The following is a 27,985-nucleotide window of genomic DNA, read 5'->3' as shown; positions in this document are numbered from 1 at the left end:
CATGGGGCATCCTCTAGCCCATGATGGCCATACTCACACCGGAAAGCACTGTGCCCAGGCAGCGCGGCAGCACCCTCGATGCTCAGGGGTTAAGAATGCTCGTTACTTTCAGAGGATTGGAGTTCAGTTCCCAGTTCCCATATCAGTTGGCTCACAACTGCCTATACCTACAACTCCAGATGATCCGATGCCCTCTTTTGACCTCTGTGGGCATCCATACACACATGCACACATATATGTGTATGTATACATAAATAGACTTATTTTGTCTTTAGAATTTTATTCGTTTTATTTTCATGTGCATGGCCCTTTTGCCTACACACATGCCTATGAAACCACACTACACTGGCTGCTTTCACAGAGGACCCAGGTCCAATTCCCAGCACCCACGTGGTGGTTCGCAACTGTCTTTAGCTCTAGTCCCAGAGGACCTAATGCCCCCTTCTGTGGCTCTGTGGGTACCAAGCAAGCATGTGGTACACAGACATATATGTAGGCCAGAGACCATGCATATAAAATAATAAAATACATCTTAAAAAGATCGTTTTTGTTTATATTTTTTATATCATCAGAAGAAATCTCTCTTCCTTGAAATGTAAACAAAACCTGGCCTGAGGCGGGCTGTGTCAGGGGCCACTGGTGATGTGAATTCATATTAGGGGTCCTTGGGGAGGAGCTGTTTCCATATAGGTGATGGCTCTTTGAAATGCTCCTGGATCTGTTCTTCCAGGGTCTGTGATGTTTTCCTCTCGAGCTGTACAACCTGGAGAGAGAGGCCCATCAGAACTGTCTCCATCACCCTTCAAAGAACCAGAGGCTGAAACTACCCACCGGGTCCATGAAGGTTATGAACCACCCAGGGATAGTGTACAGATGGCACTGGGGAAAGGCTTGGCACTGGGGAGTGCCTGGTGGCCACAGTGGATGGTGAGATTCCAGGAGCTTCGATTTCTGCCCACTGTGAGGCCACACAGCATCAAAATCCCTTGCTGATCTGTAGAAACTGCTGCCAAGTGGGTCTTCGTGGTAGGTAGGGTGGCCACACCCTTATTGCTATTAAAGACACCAGAGCTTGGTGCTAGAGAGATAACTTAGTAGATGAGAGCACTTGCTGCTCTTCCCGGGGGACCGAGTTCAGTTCTCAGTACCGAGGTCAAGCTTTTGTAACCCCAGGAGATCCAAGGTCTCCAGCCTCCATGGGCACTTGACTCAGGGGTGCAGATCCATACGCATGGATACACACAATAGTTACAAAGAACAACAGTAAATTAAACAGAGCTGACCCAGCTCCCACCCTCTGCTCTTGGTGGCTAACCTGTTCCATTCCTGTGACTCAGTGACAAAGCATGCTACATTAGTTACATCAACTGCATTACCTACAGCAGCTACACAGGGTGCGGGCTTGCCCAGCCAGTGGGGACAAAGGACACAACATCCTGACCCATGTCTCTCAGCTTCCCAGTGGCCATTCTTCCTCCTACTGACTTCCACTGAGTCTTCTGGGTTACTGGGGGTGGCTTGGGGGTTGTTCCCAAAGTCAGCTGCATACAGTCATTCCTTTATGAGGAGAAGCCCAGAGGGTTTTCTAGCACCATGCCAGCCTTCTTTGGCTGGGACACTACTGATCAAAGGGACTGGATGAGTCCCTCAGAGGTGGGGGACATCAATATCCCTGCCTTTTCCCCTGAATGTCAGAAGCGCTGACCCCAGCCCAGTCATGATGACCAGACCATAATGACTTCCACCTAACAACAAGGAGGTGGGAAGTACACCTTGTACCCTCAAAGTGCATGCCAACTGCTCAGGGATCCTTGCCACAGTCAAAGTTCCTGCCAGTTTCTTCTGGTCCCTTGGGTTCTGCAGCTGTGCTGAGCAGCTGTCTCTCTTCAGCAGAGCAGAGCCTGGCTGGGAAGGAGCTGTGTTTAACTTGCCATCTGGGGGTGTTTTCACTGTGGTCTTCAAAGGAGGGAGGGAAGGAGTTAAGTCTGCTTTAATTGAAGTCGTGGTACCTTTAACCCCAGTACTCCAGAGGCAGAGGTGGGGGAGGGCCTCTGTAAGTTTGAGCCCTGCACAGTTTACATGGCAAGTTCTATAGGGCTACAAAGAAAGAACTTGTCTCAAATATATATACATATACATATTTATATGTGGTTGTGCATTCCTTTAATCCCAGCACTCAGGAGGCAAACATAAGCAGATCTCTGGGAGTTCAAGACCCTTCTAGTCTACAAAACAAGTTCCAGGATAGCCAAAACTGTTACACAGAGAAATCCTGTCTCAAAAACCAAACCAAATCAAACCAAAACTATATATGTATATCCACATACGTACATAGAAAATGAAATAATCAACACCATGCCACTTCTCATTTAAAAAAGTTTTTCTCCTCAAAGGAAACCCCTGTATGCTCTCCCGGGCATGACACAGAAAACTGCCTGGCTGTGCCTACCTGGTTGTCAATGCAGAGGAACTGCCAGGGCCACCTCGTGTTGTACAGAAAGGGTCTCAGGTCAAACCTGTTGTCGTCCGGACTGTAGTTTTCAGCATGATATGCTGGCGTGAGGGTCGTCATCTTGTGTCTGTTTATGGAGTACTTTGAGAAAAATCGCTTTACCTTCTCAGCCACCTGGTGGGCAAGAGACACATGGGTTTCAGGTTAGAAAGTCAGGAGAGACTGAAGGCTGAGAGCCCTGCTTTTGGGGGAAATAAGTGACCAGTAGGTGCCAGCCCTGCCCCTGGCTTTTCCTGACAGCAGCATGGAGGTATATCAGCTGGGCTGGCGCTGGCTGAGCTGCAGGACTATAGAGTCCTAGTTCTGACAGCCCAGAGCTGTGCTCCAGGAGGCCTCCAGGAGGGCTTATATGCCCAGTAAGTTCTCTGGCCCACAGAAACCTAGTGTATTCTGCAGCCTCTGTAATGCACCAGCAGACACGTATAGCTGGCCATACTTAGGTTAACTTAGCAGTCAGGAATCCCCAAGCTGGTAAAGATGAAAGCCAAAACATGTTATTGTGTACAAAATGAAATTATCATTTTGGGGGGCATGCCCAGGTAGCTCAGCCTGATATCACACATGCTTCACCTGTCTCGGTGTACAGCTGTCTTTCCACATGTTGAGCAGTTTGCAGAACATGCTGTAGGGCCCTGCCTTGGCGACCTTCCGGAGCCTGCCGAAGATGGAGAGTTCTGTGTACGTCATCCCCATGTCTTCCTATGAGGACAGAAGTATGTTCAAAATGCATTGCAGTGGTGCTAGGAGGGTCCTCACAGCCTCTTGAAAGGTCTAGGGAGGTGAGGCTCCACGGGGCCAGAAATCGGTGCCTAACCAGGGATCTCAGAACTCACTGGGTGACAGGAAATACAGGTTTGGAAGATGGCCATAACCCTGCAAGGCATGGGAGGTGGCTGTCTCTACTCCAAGGTTGCTCTGAGGAACTGGAGGAACCTGGAGTCCTTGCTTGCTGTTCTCATTTTCCCTCTGATCCACCATATCTCCTCTTTCCTCAGCCCAAACCACAAGAAAGCTGAGTCAGAGTGTCTGAGGTCAGTGATTCTGTCAGCCTGACTGAGTCAGGGGCCTGGGGCAGGAAGGTCTCCTTTAGGCAGAAGGACCCGTGAGAAGGAGAGACACATCCCCCACCATTACCTCATCCATCTGAGACACCTGCCCATCGGCTAAGGGCTCTAGTTCTGCAGTGGCCGGCGCTGACAGGATGCTGCAGGGAGACACACTGAGTCAGTCACCAGGGCTGCTGGCAGGACATCCCTAGACAAACTACAGTTGGGTTGGCCATGACTGGCAAGGCTCATTCATGGTCCTGTGTCTTCATGACCTGAAGGACAATGAACCAAGGGCAGTAGGGGCTGACGACCTTCCACTGCAGGGCTGTTGGGGTCAGAAGACTTGGCAGGGCAGGTATGGTTGGGTAGTCTGACACACTGCAGCACACTTGGGTGGATCCTCAGTCTGTGCCTATGAGCTGCCACTCTCTGTGACCAGCAAAGGGATCTCCACATATTGCTGGAGGTCCCCTGTGGGCAAGACTGACTCTGTGAGGGGAGCAAGGACACAGACTTTTCCTGGTACCAGGAGCAAGGCTGCAGTGGCCTGACAGGCTGATAGACTGTGATGTCTTCAACAGGTACTCAGCGATCAGGCCTGTCAGGTGCCAGCACAGTCTCCCTACCTTGGGACAGCAGCAGAAGAGCCAGTCTTGAAAGAATTGTCCCTTAAGACACTTAGAACTGTGGGTGCAGGAACAGAAGCAGAAGGGCAGGGCATGGGGAGCTAAGAAGGGTGAGTAGGGCAAGCATAGCCCCGCTGGAACACTGGCAGGAGCACTCACGCCTGCAGAACAGGGAGCTGGAAGCGCTCTGCACACAACTGGACGAAGGCTCTCAGGTCTGTCTTGCTGATGCCGCCTATGGGGTTGATGTCCGCACTGGAGCAGTCATACTTAGTCAGGTAGCCAAGGAGACTGTCAGGGAGAAAGGACAGTGTCCTCATGGTTCCTGGGGTATTGAGGGCTATAGGATATACCACTGCTGGCCAAGGGCTTCCTTCTTCCAGTGGCCTAGAGTCAGGAGCCCAGCCCAGCCCAGCCCTGGACGGGGCCATCAAAGCTATACTGAACACACTGGGTGGACACCTGCTTTGGCTCAGAATGCTTGGGTGACACAATCAGCCCACTTGGGATAGCTTGTCTAGAAGGCCAGGCTGAGCTAGATGGAGACAAGGTACAGAGGCCACAGAAGGGAAGACAGAACCTCACACTAATGCACACTTAGCCTGATAGAAAGCTCTGATCTATAGCTTTAGATCTGAGACCTCACATGGCATAAAGGTCCCGAAAGGTAAAGTGACTCCAGACAGACAGGCCTGGATTACAGGGTGGGCTTGAGAAGCAACCACAGGCCTCCTCAAAGGGAATAGGAATTAGAGCCAAGTCCACAGGGTGCCATGAAGATGCTGATGGTTGGAAGAGTACAGGGAGGGTGGGGTTGGTGGTGGGTATGGGGAGAGCCTCCAGCAGCCTCAGCACTTTGAGAGCTTGGAGCAGAGATCCTGCAGTGACCTTGGGAACAAACAACTCAGAGCTTACACACCTCCCAACTCACCCACAGCCGCAGCTCTGTCCCAGGCCACTGTGTTACCTGGTGAGACCACCCCATCTCACAGCCACATAGGAGTTTTCGCTGACCCAGTGGCTCTAAGCTAAGCTGGCAAACACTGATAAATCGACTGGCCTCAGGTGAGCGTCTGCAGGTAGGACAGCGGGTGGGACTGTGGTGGGACTCAGACTGTCACCAGAAGAGACACTTCAGGGCCTTCATGCGGGCCCTTAACACATGCTGATCTCCTTGTTCACGACACAGACTACTTTCCAAGGCCTCAGGGACCCTGGTGGGACTCTGGCTCTGTTCCTTTACCTCCTGCTCAGGTAACGCCAATCATCAGCCATGGCTGCCTACAGTGTGCTACTGGCTGTTGTTCTGGCCTCGCCCTGGCCTCCTGTTAGCAAGAGCACACCCATCCCACCCTCCCTCACCTATGAGTCATGCACAGGCTTGGGACAACAGCCTTCTTTCAGAAGGCAGCCACCGAGTGGCCTGGCTAATGTTGGAAACCCAGGCTCGTGGGCTCCCCGTCCCTCCCTGATGGAGGTTCCTGGGCCCAAGTTCTGTGTATAAATTACATGGATTGTGCTGAAGCCCTGCATTTCTCCCGGGAGGTGAGATTTCTGTCAGCAGAAGGTACCTGACAGCCTGGGTTTACCTGCTCCCCAAATACTGAGTGGGAAGCTGCCCAGGAGGTGGCCCTGGAGGCGGGGCATGCGGTGCCAGGCTGCTCTGTCCTGACCTGACCCCACTTCCAGTCTGTTTGCAGTAGAGGGCCCCAGCCCCAGGATGACTCTAAATCAAGTCCAAGTCCTCTAGCAAGTCATCAAAAGCACTCCTGGGACTTAATGGGCCCAAGATGCCACGGGCACTACCCATCATCCTCCTGGCTGTGGCTCATCGTCTCTCTTCAAGCTCCTGACTCACTGCTTCCCTTGGCGCCATCTCTTAGGAAAAAAAAATCTTTGACAAAAAAAAAACAAAAAACAAAAAAACCCCCAAAAACAAACAAACAAACAAACCCCCAAAACAAAAAACAAAAACAAAAACAAAGCTGGGTGCCACTGCAGAGGGACGGCAACCCAATCATACTCCTGTCTCCTCCTCTCAACCCCACCCTCACTGGTGAGAAAGAGCAGTCTTGGGCTCTGGGGAATGGCCCTGTAGGTAAAGCACGGGGACCTTAGTTCAGATCCCCAGCACCCACATAGTGCTGAACACAGTGGACCCATCTGTGATCCCAGCACTCCTGTGGGGACAGAATTCCCAGGACCTTGGAGGGCAGCTAGCCTGGAGTACACAGTAGTGAACAATGACAGCCTGCCTCACACAAGGTAAAAGATGAGGACTGACATCAGAAGTTGTCCTCTGATCTCCAAAAACATGCCACGGCACATGCTGACTACACACACAGACACACACAGACACACACACACAGACACACAGACACACACACACAGACACACAGAGACACACACAGACACAGACACACACACACACACACACACACACACACACACACACACACAGATACATACACAAAACCTGCTAGGTATGGTGATATAATCCTATAGTCCCAGTTCTCAGAGGCAGGAGGATTGCTTCCAGTTTTGAAGGCAGTCTGGGTTACATAGTAAGTTTGAAGCCACCTTCATGTGCTTCATGGTAAGAAGCTGTCTCAAAGTCAAACCAAACCAAACTGTAAATGTCTGGAGTGGTGTATGTATATGTGGGTGGGTGGATGGATGGATAGATGATTGAGGTTGTATGTATGTATGCATGCATGCATGCATGGGTGTGTGGATGTATGGGTGTATGGATGAATAGGTGGATGGATATACAGATGTATAGGTGAATGGACAGGTAGGTGGATGTATGGATGGGTGGATGGGTTGGAGTGGGGTGTATGTATGGGTGGATGCATGTATGTATTTATGGATAGATAGCTGGGTGGGAGTGTATGTATGTATGTATGTATGTATGTATGTATGTGTGTGTAGGTGGATGGATGGGTGGTCAGAGTAATGGATGAACAGATGGAAGACTCATGACTAGACAGACAAGAAGACTAATCAATAAATACATGATGTTTTAAAATTCCTCAGCTAATGAGGAACACGTGGGAACAGTTAGGAGGCATGGTGGCTCACCCAAAGAAAGTGGGAAAGCCAAGCCTGGAAAAGGGATCTACCAGTGTCCACTGCTGGGTCAGAGGCTGGGTGGATTGTACCTGGAAACAAGAGAACCACTGGGCGTTTTTTAAGCAAAGAACAAAGGGACCTGTCTTCAGTTCACATAGAAAACAGCCACCTTGTTTGGAAAACTGCAATGGCATGGCCTTTGATGCATGGGACGAGGAAGCAGGGTCCTAGCATGGCTGACAGGAGCTGGAGGTAGACCAGGGACAGAAGCAACCTGAGCTGGATGAGTGTGAGCTGGGCTGGGAAGAGATAGAAGTGTCTTGCTCTGCACTCTGGATATCCTGACATCACGGGGAGACTATGTGCTGAAAGGACCAAGCTTTCATCTAGAAACTTGGGACACCCAAGTCCATCCCAGCCACACGCACCTCTCATCTACATTGGCAGATCCAAGCACAAGAAGACTTCCTCGAGCACCCCGAGACCAGAGGCTCAGCTGAGCAAACAGGTAGGCAAGGACCATCCTAATCCGAGCCTGGGTGAGGGAAAAAGGAAGTTATCCTGTGCTAGGACCCACGAAGGAAGCAGCTGCAGTACAGTGCAATCCTAGCGCAGCAGGTTCCCCACACCGGCCCACTGTAGGGTAGCACCAAGGGTGACAGGAGGCCAGCACTGAGTAATGGTGGCCAGGAAGATAGTCGGCAGTGCCCCCACACCATTTACCACTGGAGAGGTGGCCATGCACACCAGGGGCAAACACAGATGGCATGCTGACACCCCAACAGGCAAACCCTGGAAACTTCTCTTTCCCTGTTGACACATGGCATGTAGGCTAACCAAGGTAGCCCAGGGATGGGGGCAGGCTAGCCATGCTAGGCCTCGATGAAATGCACAGGTCCCCACATACACCCATGTGTGAGCATGCTCTGGCACACAGCCTCTCCAAGGCTCAATGGGCACACCTACCCACACACACTTAGCCATGCACGCACACTCACAGAGCAGCAACCCAAAGCATGGCTGTGTGGCCAGTGTCTCTAGGAGACTTGCAGAAGGTTAATCCAGCACTGCCCATCTCATCCCCAGGCTCCTGGTTTCCATTACCTTCACATCTTTGTGAGGACCAGAGCCAGGCTCAAATACCTACCTGCACATTCTGCAGGGCCAGGTTCTCCCTGCTGCTCCCTCCATGTGCTGAGAACCGAGGAAACTTCCCGGTCACCAGGCTGAAGATGCCCAAGATGGCCTTCACAGCAGTGTCGATGTTCAGACTGATGTGGTAGCTGGAAGAGCAGTGGGGGGTCAGCACAGGAGCGCTAACACATGCTCTTAACTCTCTGTAAAAAACATTTCTTGGGCCTGGGGGTAGTGGTGCATGCCTTTAATTCCCATCACTGGGGAGAAAGAGGCAGGTGGATTTCTGAGAGCTCCAGGTCAGCCAGAGCTTCAGAGTAAGACCTGACTCAAACAAACAAACAAACAAACAAACATTCCCTTGGTGCTGGAGAGATTAGCTATTAATTAAGAGCCCTGAATACTTTTCCAAAGGACCTGAATTTGGTCCCCAGCACCTACAAGGGGGGCTCATAATCAGCTGTAACTCCTGTTTCAGGGATTCAATACACTCTCTGTCACTCACAATCATATACCTACACTACAAATATAATTAAAAAATAAACTAAAAACATTTTCTTATCACATGTATTGGAGGGTTCACACATTCCATGGCATGTATGCGGAGGTCAGAGAACAACTTTTGTTCTCTCCTTACAGCACGTGGGTCCCAGGGATTGAATCAGGCATCAGGCTTGGTGGCAAGTGCCTTTACCTACTAGCCATCTCTCTGGTCATCTATTACCATCCAACAGCATGAGATTCAACCAGTCAGCACAGTCACCACACTGTAAAAGCATTACCGCTTGCCATCTACTCCCAGAACATACCACCCAGAAGGAAATCTTGCTCAGTAACCGTCACTCTCCATTCCCACCTGTCCCAGCTTGACAACCGCCAGTCCACTGTCGGGACTAACAGATCCTAGGGACATGCCAGGCTGGGTAACTCCCGGAAATGGAGTTGTGCAAGCCACGGCCTTTGACACCTGCTGTGTTTCACTCAGCATGACAGTTCCAAGGGTCACTTATGCTGCAAAGGCACTCCACACCTTTTTACTTCAGAGTAACACTCCGCAGTGCGCACAGATGGCATTTTGTTTAGCCATTCATCAGCCAATGGGCGTTTATGTCATTCCCTCCTCTCATTACTGTGAGGAGATGACAACCTGGGGCATCCCGTAAGAGGGAACTGTTTGGACTTGTAACTCCTTTGGGCATAAGCCCAAGAACAGAAGTGCTGGTGGGAGGCTTTGGCTGTGTGACAAGTGGTTTCTTGTTCTTCCAAAGAGCCAAGTAAAAGAACAATCTGGATAGGCAGTCACACCTCTTGGGAAAGTCTCCTTGATCTTCCCCACACAGCCTGCAAGCTATGTCCAAAGCCCGATGGACAGCTCTACGGTAGCCTGCTGATAGGAATATATGACCTACATCTGCACCTAGGTGCAAGGCTGGGTGATGCATGTTTAAGCATGCACATGTGTATGTGTGCGCGTCCGTGTGAACTGTATAGTCTGCGGCTTGGCTGTATTGTTTCTGTAAATTCTGACTCAACCCACAGAGCATTTCGCTCAGCTGGCAGGCGCACACGAAGACATTGCAGTCACAGCTCTGACCTTTGCCATGGCGCCAGCCCGAGCTCAGCATTCGATGGAGTCCTACCTTCCAATCTGCTGAGCCAGTTTTGTGGCCCTGCTGTGGGTCTCCTGGGAGGAGTTCTCACTGGCCATGTAGCAAGTAGTGAGCAGCCGTCCGCAGAGCTCCCGGGGATCCTGAGGGGTGTAGCTGCTCTCGTCCACCAGGTTTTGGATGTCTGTCAGCACTTGCTGATCTGGGGTCACCAAGGCAGGATGAGAACCACTATCTGCACAAAGTCTTGGCCTCCCTCCCGAGCGTCCATGCTGCCAGGCGACATCTTCCAAGTGCCAGCCTCTATCTCCCTGGAGCCTCTATAGGTTCTAGGTACCCTGGTACCTAGAGCTCCCACACATTAATCCCAGTCTGTCTCTAGAGCCCACCCAGCTACCCCTTTTCTGATGTTAAGGTCACAATCCATCTCCCACATTCCATCTCCCAAGGTCCCTTGCATCTAGCTCCCACTGGTCACTCTAGAGAGCACAAATCTAGCCTGGTTCATTGCCCATAGTCCTAAAAAAAGAGCAAGTCCCTCTCCCAGGTGCCTGCACACTGGCCCCTGTTCCCACAGGGCTAGCTGTGTTAACTCACTGCTCCGCACTGGGCTAAATGTGGTCTGTGTTGGGCTAACCTGTGGTGTTTTGTGCTAGGCTAACCTGTGCTGCTCAGGCTATTCTCAGTACCACTGTACCCATGGAGAAATAAGGTTGATCTAGGTTGCCAGTCCCCAAAACTTGTCCCCACCCACCCATCCCCCACCCAGGGCTGCACTGTTGACAGACAGCAGCAGGCAGACAAGGTCGCATCATCTAACTGCCCAGGAATGGCTGTTACTGGCCTGGGTTCTGGGACTTAAGTAGGACAGGTGACATCTGTTCCCAGCAATGAAACCTCCCTCACCCATGGTGCCCACAACCTGGGTTTGTCCTCTGCTCCCTGCCTGGTTATGAACCCGACACCCTGCTCAGATCAGTGGACATCATGTCACCTACTTCCGCTCTTCACAGCCTCACAGACCAGGCAGCACATGGAGTAGACGACGCAGGCGCTGGCTGCACTGTCCACACCGCCACTCAGGGGCAGGAAAAACCCGGCCTGGAAGGGGCCAACCAAGTTCTGTGCAAACCGAGCTGCAGATAGGCTCTGCCTCACTCAGTGCTCAGCCTAGCACAGCCCTGTGAGTCCCAGATCCCTACAGGAACGCAGGGCTCAGTGCTGTCCCGGGGGAGCGGACAAATGACATGTGATTGACAGAAGTGTCCTAAAGGACAGGACACACTGTTCTGGGTCCCAGGCTGGCTTTCCGGTCCTGTGATGGCACACGTTAGGAGATGTGGGAATTCCACCATCTTTCAACAGCTCCACAGACCACCAGTTTCCAAGCAGGCTTCATCCATCTGGTCTCCTCTGGCCAGTTCGCATACACTCCCCCAAAGAAAAACATCACTAACCCACCCTGGACTCACACACCAACCATGAGAGCACATGGAGTAAAAACAGCCTACCTGATTGCTCCGTCGAAGGAAGTCCCAGAGCCAGCAGGCAGGCCCGAGGCTGCAGGAGATGACAGGGTTGAGTCTGGAGCCCTAAGCCTGGCTCACTGCACTTCATGGAGCCCCCAGAAGGCAGTGCAGAGGTACAACCCTGGCCCAGGCTCTGGTTGGGATCTACTATAGACACTTCATGTCGATTTAGGCATTTTAGCTCTGAAACGAGTCCGGTGGAAACCCCCCGAGATACCTCATGTAAAATTGGGACGCTGAGGCCTCAGAGGTTAAGGTTCCAGTATAGGGAGACTACCTGGAGAAGAACCAGGCAGCCTGGCCTGGCCTCATCAGTCACAGCATTTTTTTTTCCAGACAGGTCTCACTATGCAGTTCTGGCTGTCCTTGAATTCACGAAGTAGAAGCCACTGAGACTCTAACTCCTATGAAGCATAACACCTACCCTAGGCAGACGTTGGGAATTCTTGCATCCCCCACACCTGACAAACCTTGGCAGCCACTAGGACAGTGGTGTCACAAAGCAATAGGATCTAGGCCCAGGGGGTGGGCACCCACCTTATCTCCTCCTCAGGCCTGTGGTATGTCCACTCCACAGGCTCTGACACCAGCTCCAACAAGTCTTCACTGACCGAAAGGGCAAAGTCCACCGTTACCCGGGGGTATGGGTTCACCCTGGTTGCCTGTGGGGGGAGATGTCAGGACACAGCCAGCGACAGCTGCAGTTTGGAGCCTTCACAGGTGAGGCGCAGGCTTCCAGCAGCCATCAGAGATACAGATGAGCTCACAGGGAAGTGGGAAGGACTGATTAAAGTTGCCAGGGGCGGACAGGTGCTTGCAAAGGCAGAGAAATTACAAAGCTTTCCCTGAACTGTGGGAACGAGAGGGGAACAACCACTCAGGAGAGGAGTCCTCTTTAATAGCCTGAATGTGAGGGCCACATGTGAGCCAGTGGGTTTGCTCCTAGGACACACCCAGGGAAAAAAAAAACCTATGCCCACTCAAAACTCTGAAGGAGTGGGTAGGCACCCAGTGGTATAGCCACGGGGTAGAATTCCACTGTACCCTGCCTGAGAGAGAGCAGAACCCCATTCTGCTTCCACATGGTGGACTCCAAGGATGCTCGCTTGGTGAGAGGGGCCAGGCCTACAACAGCATTTGTGGTGCAGTAGTGTCTCTGAAAACGTTCACACTGTTACAGGCAGAAAGCAGACCAGTGGTGGCTAGGAATCAGGGGAAGGGAACAAGCTGTCATGTCTCTGCATGGTTCCACATGCCGGCCCCATGGCCTTGGCCAAGCCCACAGCATACCGCGCCACCTGAAAGGCCTGTCTGAGCTGGCGCCTCCCAGAGCACTCACCTCCAGGTTCCGCGATGAGATCTCTGCCCTGTAGCTCCTGACGTCCTCCAGGTCCAGCGTGGCAGTGAGAACCTCCTGGGTGGGGAAGCAGGGAGAAAGCAAAGGACTGCTGTGTCATGTGCATGGGTCAAACTTTTCAAAGCAGGGGCTGTGCACCCAGGAGGATGAACGGCACCACTGCCCTCCTGAACCTTTTCCTCTTTAAAAAGAAAGTATTATATTTTTATTCTCCAGTGTATGTGTGCCTCTGTGTATGTGCATGTAAGTGCAGTTCCTGTAGAGTCCAGAAGAGGGCACTGGACTCCTGGTGCTTGAGTTACAGGTGATGGTGGGAGCTGCCTGACATGGATGCTGTTGTGACCTGAACTCGCTCCAGCTGCATCAGTCACTGACACCAGCACCTGAACTACATTTCCCAGCAACCCAGCAGTTAGAGTAGGAGACACGACCCTGTCAGTAACTTGGGGTAGAGGTCTTTCTGTTTTACTTGAAAGACACACAGAAAGCAATGGCTCCTTCTCCAACTCTGAACATAGCCATTTATAGATAGGATGGCTGGAGCCATTGCAGCCATCCTGTGAGCAGAGGAAGATGGAGGAGGGGACAACATAGAAAGCAACATGGAAGCCAACATCCACATCATCCGGGTGTTGAGCATGCATGAAAACCCCATCCCATGGGAGGTAAGAGGTCTCCTCTGTGCTTTCCAACACCCAGGGCCCAAGTGGGATGTGATGGTTAATGCTACCTTTCAGCTCAATACAGTTTAGAATCACCATGGAACCCAATCTCTGGACCTGTCTCAGAGGGAGTCTCTAGATTGGGTTTATTGAGGTAGAAAGATGTGCTCCAAGTGTGGTTGGCACCAGCCTAGAATGTTTCCAGCCTCTGAGACGTACTGCTGAACAAGATCACCCTTTCTTACCTCTTTCTGCTCTCCAGCTGACTAATTCAACTCAGGAGTTCTGGCTCCAACTCCTCTCCTCTTCAACTTAGCTTCTCTGAACTTCTCCTAAATTGTTGTACTTGACCTCAAACTAGCTCTGGCCATCTCTTCTGATCTTCTGGCTCCTTCTCATTCTCTGGCTCCTTCTGTCTTCACCTGTGTCTAGCTTGTTCTCTCTCTCTCTCTGTAACCTATCTCTGTACAACTGTCCCAGTAAAACTGCCCCCTCTCTCTGCACTGTTCTCTTAAGTAGCTTAGCTTCCCTTTCTGCTCTCTTCTTGTGAGCGTTAGGCATATTCTATTCTGTCAAATCTTTCTCTAATTTGTCACTTTGCCACTCAATTAGACATCACTTCTAAACTTGGCTCACAGTTCGAATGCACAGTCTGTCGTGGAGGCAAGGCTTGGAGGCAGGAGAGTGAGGCAGCTGGTCACAATGTATCCACAGTCAGGAAGCACAGAGAAGAACACAGGAGCTCAAACCCCTTCCTCCTTTTCAGTTTGGGATTCCAGAAGCTTTCAGGACTAGGTCTAGGTTAGCAGATGGAGGTACTAAGCCTCCAAGATGACAATAAACATCAGGAGAATAAAAGTAACTTTTACAGGCCATATTCAGCATGGACATATCTGTTGCTCTATGTTCAGCCGAAACATGCCCTAAGGGATATCTGTCCTCACACTCAGGGGAGAGGGAGCTATACAAATGGGCAATCAACTGACTGGGCAGTGTAAAGGTTGCTCCCCATTCCCATGTTTGGCTCATTACCACATCATCCAATGAGAACTGGGTACCCTGGGCAAAGATGCTCCCATTCATCGCAATCATGGCACAGCCATCATAGTAGAGTCGGTCACCGTCACAGCCCTTCTGATTGGCTAGCAGGTAGATGCCACCATTCTAGAAGAAATACAGGTGACAGTACAGTTGTCAATGTTGGATATAACCTATGACTGACACTTGCATTTTACAGAATAACTAGATGCACCAGACTACCATTCTAAACCTGGTCCCAAGTTTCCATTGGCATCCAGACTCTAACAGAGATGGTAGATAAGGGAAGGGACAAAAAGCCCCATAGCTCCAATTCATGTGGCCTTGCCAGATGTATTTACAATTTCCTTCAAATTAAAATATCAGGAAGTCAATAATTTACAAGTCTCAGGAAGTTCCTGAAACTCACCAGATAAAATAAGCCCTTCCTTTCTATGGTCACATAAACAGTTATAACTGCTGAGAGGCTCTCAGACAAGTCAAGCTGCTGGAAGAAATTTTCTGACTTGTCAAACTGCCTGCAAGTTGTAAAGAGAGCTCCAAACTTCCAGCTTTTATGAGCTATTGATAGACTTTGGTGATGTAGCTGCTTTTGATTCATCCCTGCTCCTGTCTGTAACCCCTCACCTACACTGCTGGGTAATCCCAATGAACTCATTGGTTTACCATGCTGAACTTCGGTAGTATTATTACTTTGGTCTCTTGTTGGTTCCCTATCTGTGATGAGTAGACCTATGTTGGGTCTTCTCAAGAATCGTGTCATATGACACCAAATATCAGGCATAGAATATCCACTTTCACTTTGCCTCAGCTCTCAGTGCAGTGCTGATGACCCTATCTGACAGGACCACTGCAGCTAGAGCAGTTTGACAGGGCAGCATTGAGCTTTGAGGCCACCAGAAACACTGAGACCTTGGGTGGCCTCTGTGAGGGCTGGATGTTATCCCCACCTATTCCTATCTTCAACCTGGGACATGTCTATCTGCACCAAGGACTAACAGCGGTGCTCCATTATGTCCAAGGTTAGTGGCGGGTACATGCAAGTTGGTATGGGTCTCCATGACAACCACAGACAGGAGAGCACCCTGGCTCCCTGTGGCAGCAGTATCAACAGAATATGTTTTGAATGATGGCAGTTAGGGCCAGGTGATACCAGGAAGAGGAGTCTGGGATGGACCAGGCATGGCAATGTAATACAGCTTGCAACCACAGCTTTACGTATATACCAGAAGTGGCTGAGCCCTGCCCAAACTTCTAACTTATGACCATGCTCTACCCACCCTGCCCAATACCCACCTTGGAGGTAGCCATGGTTACCAGATCCACTCTGGTATGGGCTTTGCGTAGCACGTGGTGGCTGCCCGAGGCATTGGTGATGATTTCCACACCATCCAGGCCCATGTCGACATGGGGGCTGTGGAGAGAGTCAGGTGGAGTGACTGATGGGCTCCTGTGGCCCCTTATCTGGAGGGACCTGACCCTCCAATGGTTAAGAACATGACTTCAGGAGGCTGCAAGGCTTGGGTCTTCCCACTGTCTGACCCAGGATGGGGAATGGATGACACAGAGAGCCAGCTGACCTGCATGGCGTCCAGAGCTCCTCACAGATCTCACTCCCAATACAGGTGTCCTGGGTGGCCAGTACCACATCTCCAAAGGGCACAGTTTTCTGCAGTGGAAAGAAAAGACCACGTTAGATCCCAGGGCCACCTACTGGGTTACACACTGGTCTGATTTCCTGAAGGCTGCCATGCTGTTCCAGGCTCTCCCTAAGGCTTTTCTTCCTCACTGTGGGTGTGCCCCACCCCAGCATACACTACTTTCCAGATCCCAGGCTCTCCCATTTTCCCACTCACGACTACAGGCCACGCAGCTTTACTACGGCTGCAACAGGCCCTCTCCTCCACTCTACCTCCTGCCACCAACAATGTCACCACTCTCCAAAGCTGCAAGAAGAGCCACAATCCTAGGTCCACAGTGCAAGAAGAGGGACAAATGTGAGAGGTGTGCCCACCACCAGCTGATTATGTTTTCTTAGAACTGTCCGAGTCAGAGTCTACCCCATCTCAGGGCTGACTCCTGCAGTCTGGCTTGTAATGAGCCCTTCAACACTCACCTTCAACACTCTACTCTGTGCTTCCCACCTACCCAGCTATGCTCTGACTCTACCCAGAGCTCCTCCTGTGTCCCACCCTCAGGAAGCCCTGGGGAGGATGCACCTGCTTTGTCAGGTCCTGTAACATCCGAGGGAGGACGTATTCCTCAGTTTGTCTGAAAGGAAAGAATCAAAGTACGGCAAAACTGAGATGTGTGGTCCAAGTTCCGCCCTGCTGGGCACAGCCATTGGGGAGGTGAAATGCAGGAAGTGCCTGACTGTGCTTATAGCACACTGGAGTCATTGGGTGCTCAGAGGGTGGGAAAATACAGTCTTAGATGTGGAAAAACTGAAGCTGGGGTTCCCAGACCCCTGGGCACCCAGTTGTCCATGGGGTGCCACAGAGAGGAGTTGGGAATGAAGTATCAGAGGTCCCCAGGCCTGCAACAAGGCTAGAAGCGTGGTGGTCCTCAGACCCTTGGCACTGCTCAGAGTCACAAAGGGCAGAGAACAGAAGAGGACTGCAAGCTGAGGACTGGCCCTGGGAGTCGGGCTGGGGGCTCTGGCTTAGTTCAGCAGTGATTGTCCTTAGCTTGGTGGCAGTTGTGGCTGGGAGTGCAGAGAGGCCTTCTACAGGAGAATTAGACTGCACCTCTGTAGGCGAAGGTCTGCTCCATGCTCCCCATGGCAGTGGTAGAAAAAAGAGACAGTCTTGGTTCCAAACTGTTTCTTGATTGGTAATCGTGGAAAATGGATGCGAGCTGACTTCTCAGGGTGGATTCAAGGGTAAATACCCTTTGCAGGGAGGAATGTCTAGGAAGGGAAGCTTATTGGCTAAACCCTCAGGGTTGCTAGGTACCTCATTAGCATAGAGAACTCTGTTCTGGGCCTACATGTGGTCATGTTTCCTTAAGTGGGAAGTATGGCGCATGTTCCAGGCCAGGAATCTGACAGGGAGCAGGGATCCCTACCATCTCAAGTGTATACTGAGTCTCCTGGGAAATCAGACCCACTCTACCTTACCAAGCTTCCTGGCATGGTTTACTGTCCCACAGAGATGAGGTCCTGGGAAACAGGAAGCAGGGCACAGGCGCAGGCCCTCAGATGTACACCCACCACAGAGGCCTATGACAGACTCATCCATACAGGAATATTTCTGCCTCTCAGTGTTTTCTGAGAGACTGGACTTAGATCACCATTCCAAGGGAGAAATCAGGTGAGATTCCCAACCCTGGAAAAGTCCTGTGGTTTCACTGGCAGACAGGACCACACCTACACCATAGCAACGAGACAATAGAGTCACAGTCCACCACCTTGGACGGCAGAGTTTGCCACACACATCTTTGGTCCAGGAAGTCTCAAAGATCTGTGCCAGTGGACTTAATTAGGAAAACATACAAAATAAAAAGCTGACACTTCTAATCTCAGACAGGTTACTCCAAGTGCACCGCTTAGACAACAAACACAGACTTTTCTGTTTGCTTTCTGTGGTGGTTTGAACTCGCTTGGTCCAGGAAGTGACACTATTAGGAGGCGTAGCCCTGTTGGAGGAAGTGGGTCGCTATGGGACTGGGCAAAGAGAGCTTCCTCCTAACTGCCTGAGGAGCCAGTCTTCTGGCTGCCTTCCGATCAAGATGAAGACCTCTCAGCTCCTTCTCCAGCACCGTGTCTGCCTGGATGCTGTACGCTTCCTACCATGATGATAATGGACTGAAATCTGAACCTGTAGGCCGGCCCCAAATGAATGTTGTTGTTGCCTTGGTGATAGTGTCTGTTCATAGCGATGAAAACCCTAGGACAGAAGTTGGTACCAGGAACTGGGTAGGGTATTGCTATGATAGACCTGACCATGCTTTTGTTTGGCGGAATGTGGATCTTGAGACTTTGAAAGGCAGTGGAATGCTTTAAGTGGGGCTTAATGGGTTATCCTAGTAGGAATATGTAAGACATTGTTTGCTGAGGGTGATCTGAACTGTGGTGGCTACTGGCTGTAGAGGTTTCAGAGGATTTTTTTGTATTTTTAGTTTCAGAAGACTTTTAGTGTGCAGCCTAGAGACTGTTCTTGTGATATTTTGGTGAGGAATGTGGCTGCTGCTTTTGCCCTGTCAGAAGAGTCTACCTGAGGCTAAGGTCGAATTAATGAGTCTAATTGCATTGACAAAGGGGGTTCTCAAAACCACCCAGTTTAGACTCTGTGCTGTGGTTTACTTGCATGAAGAACATTTTGATGAAGCACAGAAAGCTTAGAAAGAAAAAAAATGGATGGTTTGAAAAACAAACAGGTACCAGGAAGTAGAATGGAGCTGACTCCTATGTTCAAGGAGACAAACAGAGTAAGGGAATGGTGACGTTGAAGTAAGATCCCACCCAGATAAGTTTATTGCTTATGCTTTTGAGTTGAACCGAGGACTTGGTTATTGTTGTCATTTGGACTTTATTCTGAAGTGACCTACAATCCAGAAGTGGAGAGCACAACTGTGATCCAGGTCTTGAGGCTGGAAGACACTGGCTTTTGATCCAGATCTTGAGGAACAGTGGCCATGAAAAGCTTAGGCCCAGGCAGGGTGGTATATGCCTGGCATTACCTCAGCATTCAGGAGACAGAGCATGTAGATCTCTGAATTCAAGGTCAGTTTACAGAGAAAGTTCCATGATAACCAAGCTTAGGCAGTGAGGGAGTTGTAAAACAGAAAGCTGGTGATGATAATGTAATAGAACAAGGGGGCCATGTTCCAGCTCCAGCAAGCAGCAGAATTGTGGCCCTGGCTTTAGAGTCAAGAATAGAAGAGACTACTGGGACAATTGATGCTGCTTAGCTGGAGCTAATAAATTAGTGATGATTAAGAAGAGACCAGCAGGGCTGGAGAGATGATGACTCTGGTTAAGAGGACTGACTGTTTTTCTAGAGGTCCTGAGTTCAAATCCCAGCAACCACATGGTGGCTAACAACCATCTATAATGAGATCTGATGCCCTCTTCTGGTGTGCCTGAAGACTGTAACAGTGTACTTATAAACTTATAAATAATAAATAAGTAAAATTAAAAAAAAAGAAGAAGAGACCAGCATCACTGAAATGAAATCTTCTAGGAAGTGTCTTCTGAGAGCACAAAAGAAACTGTGTTCCAGAGTTTGAAGAACTGTGTGCTGCAGCTGTCCTTGGTAATGTGTAAGAATCTCCCAGGTGGTACTGGTTTTGAAGGCATGAATGGATGGAACATGGGGATCAGCAGAAGCTTGGTACTGTCGGAGGGCAGGGCTGACCACTCACTGATGAAGGTGCAGCCTCAACTGCAGTTGATGGCCCAGGACTGAAGGAATCATGCAAAGGAGTTGTGGCTTGGCACCTTGAAGAGAGCCTATGAGAGGCTATCGGTGAAGACCCCAGTGTATTGGAGACGCCAGTACCATGAGATGACCACCAAGAACAGCAGCAGCAGTGGAGAGGAGTCAACTAGAGCCTAGAGTCATACAGAGGGCAGAGCTAGAGATGGGACCCAAGCCCTTAGGAGGAGCCCAGAAGATCATGTGTGGATCCTAGACATTGGAACAAGAAGCTGTAATGTTGAAATTGTCTTGGATACCCTAAGACATTAGAGATGCCAGAGCCGTGGGATACCTGCAGAGGAAAACTGCCAACAGGGAATCAGCCCAAAAGAAAGAAGTTTGTCGCAGTCAACGAAGATGAAAGGAGTTGGAGATCTGAAGAGCGCTTTGCCATCAGACATGGAGATGCAGAGTTTGGAGTTTGCCCAACTGGATTCTGGTCCAGTATTTCCTAACTATGACGATTTAAAAATGGTAATGTATACCCTGTGATGTTGGAGGTATGTGATCTGCTTGTCTGATTTTTATTTTATAAGGGATTACAATTAAGTGATTGGCTGACTCTTAGGAGAAATGTTGAACTTTTAACATAATTCACACTGTTATAGGTTATGGGACTTTTGAAGTTGGACTAAATCTGTTTTGCCATATGCTATGGCTTGGTCCCCATAGACTCATGGGTTGGAACAAGCTGAAGGGGCCAGGGAATGGAATGTGGTGATTTGAATATGCTTAACCCAGGTAGTGGCACTATTAGGAGGTGTGGCCTTGTGGTGGTTTGAGTAAGAATGGTTCCTGTAGGTTCATATATTTGAATGCTTAAGGTGTGGCACTATTTAAAGGATTAGGAGGTGTGGCATTGTTGGAGAAAGTGTGTCAGGGGGATGGGAGGTAGGGGAAATAGGCTTTGAGATTACCAAGCCCAAACTAGGCCCTGGTGCTCTCTCTTCCTGTGGATCTCTCTGCCTGTGGACCCGGATGTAGAACTATCAACTAGTTCTCCAGCATCATGTCTACCTGTGTGCCACCATGCTCCCAGCCATGATGACGCTGTACTAACTTTCTGAAACCGTAAGCAAGCTCTGATTAAATGCTTTTTGTAAAAACACGTTTCCATGGTGATGGTGTCTCTTCACAGTAATAGAACACTGGCTTAGATGGTAATTTAAAACACAGAGCAGGGCCTCCCAACTGGGGGCATCTTGGCCCCTAGGAAACATTTGATAAAGTCTCATGTTTCCCAGGCTGGCCTGGAGCTTGCTATATAGCCAAGGGTAACACCAAGCACCAGGTTGAAGGGTGTGCACAACCATGCCTACCTAGCTTAGGGGTAATTTTGGTTAATAAACTCTACTCAGAGCTCTGACTACCATATACTGTCCCCCAACCCCAAATGAAGAATGACCTGTTCCCAAAGGTCAAATGGACTATGCTGAGAGTTTTGCTATAAAGAACAATCTGAGACACGGTGTCAATGCACTTAAGAGTGACCAATGACCACTGACTGGTGGCTGAGGTTTTATGGTTACTTCCGGTTCAGATTTGAACTGACAGCATAGAATTGACCATGTCTGAATGACAGAAATAGCCCTCCCCACTTCGCCAGTCCCCAGTGTTCCATAGTTCACCTCCCAGCTGAGGGTGTGTATGCTGAGGACATTTAGTGAACACCAAGTGTGTGCTTGGGACCATACTGCAACTGAAGAACCTGTCACTCACCGGCTCCTGGCCCAGGGGGTGAACCAGCGCAGCTCCCGGTAGTTGCCTTCGTTGGCCAAGGCCATCTTGGGTCTAATGAGCAGAATCTTCCTACGGCAAGTGAAAAAAGTTCACACCAAACTCCTGGGACAAGCAGGCCACTGCCACACAATCTGTCCATAGGATATGGTAAGGCTACTGAGCTGGTTCAAGACTAGGGCTCTGAGCAAACCTCTCTCTCTCTTTCTCTCTTCCCTTCCTTCCTTCCTTCCTTCCTTCCTTCCTTCCTTCCTTCCTTCCTTCCTTCCTTCCTCCCTTCCTTCCTTCCTTCTTTCTCTAGGCTTAAGTTTTCTGTTTGGGGTGAGGGAAGAAATATTCCATGGTTCCATCCACCCAGCACATGCACTTTGCTGTAGGCTGGTGTGTGGAGGGTGGTTTGGAGTTGTGGCAAGGAAGCTTCCCTCACCTTGTCTATTGTCCAGGTAGCAAGGATAAGAAACCCAAAGAAACCCAACCTTGAGTCTCCTCCTCTAGACTGAGTGAGGGTGGCTGAGCCCCAGAGAAGGAGATTCATAGGAATTGCTGGGCCAGTGTGCTGCGCTAAGAGGCACCCCACAAGGTCTCCCCGACAAGGGCCAGGCACAGGTATGCTAGCTGCCCTCACCTACCTGTTGAGAAAGATGACTCTGCAGTTGTAACGAACATTCCGGTGCATTATAGGCCTGCAGAGAGGAGGAAGGATGCGTGTCTGTCTTGTCACACGAGCACAGCAAGCAGAGGCAATGACACTGACTACAGAGTCATGTGATTTTATTGTGTATACACAGGTACACACCCCTGCATACACATGTGGAGGGCAGAAGTCACCATCAGAGGTCCTCCAGAGGACAACAACAGAGGTCTTCCTATTCAGCTCCATCTTAAGTCTATCAAGATTAACTTTTACTTTTAATTGAGTGTGTTTATGGTCATGTATGCATTCGTGTATGTGCACAGATATGTGGGTATGCATGCATATTTGTCTGTGCATTTATGTGCCTGCATCTGTGTGCACATGTATATATGTATGAGGCAAGAGGTGTCAGATGCCCTGGAGCTGAAGTGATCAGGTGGTTGTGATGTGAGTACTGGGAACTGGCCTTGAAGAATTTATGGAATGTGCTCTAACCAACTATCTCTCAAGCTGTTCCACTTTATTTTTTGAGGCAGGGTCTCTCACTGAGTCTGGGGCTCACAGACCCAGACCCAGAGATTCCTTTATCTCACCTCTCAGCTCTGGGGTTTCAAAAGCATCCTGACGCACATGGCCTTTTACATGGGTCCTGAAGATCTAACTGGGATCCTCAGACTTGCACAGTAATTCCTTCATTAAAGCTCAGAATGGGTGTACACACACACACACACACACACACACACACACACACACACACACACACACGGTTCCTAGATGCTTTGTATTGGTATGAGGCTTCCTCAGATCTTTGGAGAAACTCTCAATTTTAGCTTTCAAATTAAACTCAAAGTGTTCTGAGACAAGTCTCCTTGGATGTCCCGGAGCTCAGGGTGACTGCTTCCAGCACTGTTTGCCTCCTCATCTAGCCAGGGGCTCCCCTGCCCTTCATCTGTCAACAGCCCCTAGGCCTATTCATGGCTCATGCATGGCCACTGTGAGCAACTGATGCCACAGAGGCTTCTAGCCCTCTCTCACGCAAAGTGAAGCACACTGGGATGGGATGGGTGTGTTTGGATTGGGCAATGATCTGTAGAGTACTGGATGCACAGATGGAAAGCAGGGGTTTCATCCCAGCACTCTGGAGGTAGAGGCAGGGGGATGAGATGCTTGCTATCATACTAGGCTACATAAGACACCACGGCTAACCTGGGTTATGTAAGACTCTGTCTCAGAGAAACCAAACCAGGCTGGTGGTAAAATGGCTCAGAAGGGCTGTCGAGCCAGCCACCTGAGTTCCATCCCGGAGGACTCACACAGTGGAAGGAGACCTGACTCTAGCAGGTTATTCGCTGATTTCCACATGCATGCCGTGGTATGCAAGTATGCACAAAAACACACAAAATAAGGAAATTTAACAAAAATTTAAAAACATTAAAAGCAAAAGTCCTGAACCAAAGCAAGCAATAACCCCTAGCTAGGGCTAGGGGGCTATTGACAGATGAAGGGCAGGCTGCCCCTGCATGATCTTGTTTGGCAGGAAAGCCTCTGGTTAGTGCAGGGTCGGCAGACGCATGCAGCTGTCCCAAGACTTACTGTGTGGAAAGCTGTGTGGCAGGGTGTGCGTATAGCTTATGTTTGTGCACAGTGTGCTCATGGGTGCCCAGAAACTCCTGGGAGAACTCAAAAACTGCTTCCAAGAGCTACTGCCTTGGGGAGGTTCAGTGGCCACAGGGCTGAACAAAACCCACATTCAACATCAGGGCTTTGGTGTCTCACTAGGCTCCATGCCGGAATGCAGGAGTGTTGGGTGCAGGACACCCTGCACTCACCTTTCCTCTGAGCTTCCCCTTCTGCACCCTCAGGCTGGCACTTACATCCCCACGTCACAGATGATGTCCTGAGTGGCCGGGGCGTCCAGAAGAGCAGCCAGAACTTGGAGCGAGTGCAAGAGAGTGTCTGACTCATGATAGTGATCCCAACATCCATAGCCGCTGAAGAGAGAGGGAGCAGGCCAGTGAGGGGCGAGGAGGGCCAAGGAGACGACACAAGTTGGGTCAGTTGAGAGAGCTATCAAGAACAATTCCAGCGAGGGGCAAGTCGCTCTTGGATAGTATGGGAGCAGAGACTGTGTGGGAGTCGGGATTCTATGGAAAGTCATTAGACTAGTGAAGCAGGTGAATCCAGGAGGATAAAGGAGATGCCTTGGGACTAATATGAAAATGGGAGAGAGATGTGCGTGTCTGCTTCCCTTATGTCCAAACAACAGAGCAGTGGCTCCCAACCTTCTCAATGTTGTGACCCTTAATATGGTTCCTCAAGATATGGTGACCCCCAGTGACAGAATTATTCTGTTGCTACTTCCTAGTTGCAATTTTGCTATTGCTATGAACCGTAATGTAAATACCTGATACAGACCTCCCCTCACCCCAAGGGGTCGTGACCCACATGTTGAGAATTACTGCATTAGAGCACAGTAGGGAGGGGGACAAAAAAGGAGAGGACATTCTGGAACCCACAGCTGGACAAAGGGAGCCTCAAAGACAGACGGGAAACTAACAGAGCTTAGCAGACAGTTGGTAGGTAATCCCCAAACCAGAGAGGAGCTGCAGCTGGTAAGAGACACACAGGGTGGTGGCCCAGCAAGACAGCAGAAGGTATTAAGGAATCTGTTTCTATTGCCACAGAGAGGGCACCAGGGAGAGATCATTAAAGACGCTGAGACTGCAGAAGGGAACCTCGTCATGGCCAAGTAGGAAAATGAAAGCATGGGCTTAGCAAGATGGTTCAGTGAGTCAGAGCAATTGCCAACAAGACTGATGGTCCAGATTTGATCCCTCAGAGCCTACCACCAACACAAACAGACACAGACACAGACACAGACACAGACACACACACAGAGATACACACGCACACAGACACTGACAGACACAGACACACACACAGACACACACACACGCACAGACACACACAGACACACACACACGCACACACACACAGAGACACACACAGACACAGACACACACACACACGCACACACACACAGAGATACACACGCACACAGACACACATACACAGATACACACACAGAGAGAAAGAGAGACTATGAGGATGTATACAGATAAATGCAATATATAAACATTTAAGGGGATTGGAGAGATAGCTCAGCTGCTCTTGCAGAGGACCTGGGTCCAATTACAGCACCCACATGGTCGCTCACAACCATCTGTCTCACAGCTGTCCATAATACCAGTTTTCAGGGGATCCAACATGTTCTTCTGGGCCTTTGGGGGCACCAGTCATGAAGAAAGGTGTGTAGGCAAAAACGTCCATACACATAAAAATACATAAATCTATAGTTTTTTAATTAAAAAGACAGTGAAAAGTCAGGAGGTGTCTCCCCAGATGCAGACCTACCATGTTTAATACCACAGGAGCTCACCACGCACAGCCCTGGGGGCTGCAGCTACAAAATGGAGGTGTCTATAGAATGAATGTCTGCTACCCGCTGCTCCCTGCTTCAAACCTTTACCATCCCTCGGCATTTGATTGAGCTCAGTTGCAAAGAGGCAAGCAGGCTTCCTGGGGCTTTGTGTAAGATACCACTCATGGTAATTTAATACCTTCCCCCAAGTCCACCCCTCAGCACCATCACCAGGGACACAGGAATGTTGGAGGGACACTGAAACCTCAGCATCAGGGGAGGGGAGGCAGCCTGGCTTTAAATTCAACCCCACTCCCCTCCTTGGTTACCAGGTAGCCTGGAGTGTTCCAGCCTCCCCCACCTGCCCTGAACCAGGCCCACACTCAAGTTGCTGCCATCCTAAATGCATTTTTTTACTTTCAGTTCTGCCCCAATTCTTCCCATCTGCCACTACCTGCCCTCCCAGGGGGAGGATGCTTAGCCATACCATATTTCTAGTTCCGGTCCAAGCCTGTATCTCGCACCTTTGCCTTTGGCAATTTGAATACCTATGCGGGAAGAGAGGGCGGGAGAAAGAAGTTAGCAGCTAGGATACATTGAAAGGTAGAGCCAAAGCCAGGCTCCAAACCACTCCAGCCCGTCCTGTTAACAGCAGAAGGCAGCAGGCACCTGTACCCACGTGCAGGAAGTCAGGAACAGCGAGGGTGGGGTGACACCCCTTGAGGAGGGGTAAGTCACACCTTGGTGGGTAATCATTAAGCAGACACCCAAATTGGCCACAAGAACTATACACTGGATGTGAAGGGTTCCGTCCCTAGGATGCTGCCAGCATCCAGCATCCACACCAGGTTGAGAGCTGCTGCCAACCTCAAGGCAAGGCAGCCCATCTTCACCCCAAAGACATACACGCTGACAACAAAAGCAGGTCGATATATATATTTTTAAAAAATAAAAACGCCTGGGCTAGCCAGATGTCTCAGTAGGTAAAGTCACTTGTTGGTAAGCCTGACCATCTGAGTTCACTTAGACCAGTGGTTCTCAGCCTTCCTAATACTGTGACCCTTCAATACAGTTCCTCATGTGTGGTGACACCCCCCACCCCACCCCAACTGATTTTGCGCTTATAAACCATAGTGTAAATATCTGAGATGCAGGATATCTGATATTTGAACCCTGTCAAAGAGTCATTTGACCCTCAAAGGGGCTGTGACTCCCAGAGAACTACTTAGATCCACATGGTGGAAGAGGGCAACTGACTCCTGCAAGATGTCCCTCCACATGCACACCATGGCGTGTCCTATGTCCATGCAATAAATAATACCACATTTGGGTTTTGGGGTTGTTTTGCGTGGTTTTTTGTTTTTCCCGTTTAGCCTTCCTGCAGAGGCAGCTCAGCAGGGACAACAACCTGAGGTGGGGAGTCTGCAGCTCAGCACAGAGTAGCCCCAGTTCTATCTTCCTTGGTAATGATGAGCTGACCGACCTGAATGTCAACAATACAGAGATATTCAACCAACGGCAACACCCTCCTCTGAGCTGAGACCTCACACTTTACCTGCCTTTTGGGTTCAGTATGCCTTCTCCCTATGCCCATCTACGAGGAATGTCCTCAGGAACCCTAGAACACGGATCTCTAGTCCTTGCAAATACCTAGATCTCGCTGAAACAGTTCCAAGAATGCGAAGCTCTGCCGCAGGGAACCTTAGCCATCCACCAGATTCTAAAGGATGGCTGAGCGCAGGTGTCTGCCCGCCTGGCAGGGCACGCCTATCTCCACTCCTGCCTTGCTTCCTCACATGTCCCCCAAATTGGGAAGTCGCCCTGAACGCTCACCAGGCATTATCCTTTTATTTGTTCCCACGCCCGGTGCTGTGAGTCTCTCCTGGGCAAAGCTGGCCTTGACTGCCGTGTCCTACTCATTGTGGACTTTGACTTCTTCCTGTCTCCCGCCACCCCAAGACTCACTCTTTAAAATCCTCTGGAAATTGCCCTCAAAGTCCAGGGCCCATTGATTGAGTGCACAGGTAGCCACGGTCACTTTTCGGCCCATCCTGGTTGCAGGTTCCAGGCTGGGACGGCGTTGGAACAGAGACCTCACAGAGGATACTAGCCCGGGTGTCCTGTCCACGCCTGCGTAGCGTAGTTTTCTAAATGCCTGTCCCCTCAAGCTCGCGATAGGCCCGCCCC

The 27,985-nt window shown here is 50.2% G+C and overlaps 1 protein-coding gene across 2 annotated transcripts; it reads right to left on the bottom strand.

The window, feature by feature from the left end:
- Nucleotides 1-263: 263 nt before the first annotated feature.
- Nucleotides 264-27,985, bottom strand: Nadsyn1 (NAD synthetase 1). Of its 2 annotated transcripts, XM_032891340.1 has the most exons (21): nt 27,764-27,985; nt 26,286-26,346; nt 24,252-24,368; nt 22,373-22,426; nt 21,726-21,815; nt 16,806-16,857; nt 16,167-16,255; nt 15,883-16,000; nt 14,581-14,712; nt 12,869-12,943; nt 12,067-12,191; nt 11,512-11,560; nt 10,999-11,101; nt 10,034-10,202; nt 8,407-8,542; nt 7,688-7,794; nt 4,347-4,478; nt 3,647-3,716; nt 3,083-3,211; nt 2,450-2,626; nt 264-763 (listed from the first exon to the last, which is right to left on the bottom strand). In XM_032891340.1, exons 1-21 carry the CDS (start codon nt 27,846-27,848, stop codon nt 656-658), a joined length of 2,178 nt encoding a protein of 725 aa, XP_032747231.1. In that variant the 5' UTR covers nt 27,849-27,985; the 3' UTR covers nt 264-655. The 2 variants fall into 2 exon arrangements, with proteins under 2 accessions (XP_032747231.1, XP_032747232.1); XM_032891341.1 differs by lacking the exons at nt 24,252-24,368; nt 26,286-26,346; nt 27,764-27,985 and adding an exon at nt 24,207-24,225.

Source organism: Rattus rattus, chromosome 2 (assembly GCF_011064425.1).
Source record: "Rattus rattus isolate New Zealand chromosome 2, Rrattus_CSIRO_v1, whole genome shotgun sequence".
Taxonomy (NCBI): Eukaryota; Metazoa; Chordata; class Mammalia; order Rodentia; family Muridae; genus Rattus; species Rattus rattus.
Note: the sequence above shows the minus strand (reverse complement) of the source record. Positions and strands in the feature narration are given on the sequence as shown.

Bases quoted from the DNA above. Each gene is read 5' to 3' on its own strand.
- Nadsyn1 (XM_032891340.1), bottom strand. From the start codon at position 27,848: ATGGGCCGAAAAGTGACCGTGGCTACCTGTGCACTCAATCAATGGGCC. The intron at 21,816-22,372 runs GTAGGTGAGGGC...CACTTGCCGTAG, and splicing joins AGAGTCATCTTTCTCAACAG to GAAGATTCTGCTCATTAGAC. The intron at 3,717-4,346 runs GTGAGTGCTCCT...GTCTCCCTGCAG, and splicing joins CAGCTCCCTGTTCTGCAGGC to CATCCTGTCAGCGCCGGCCA.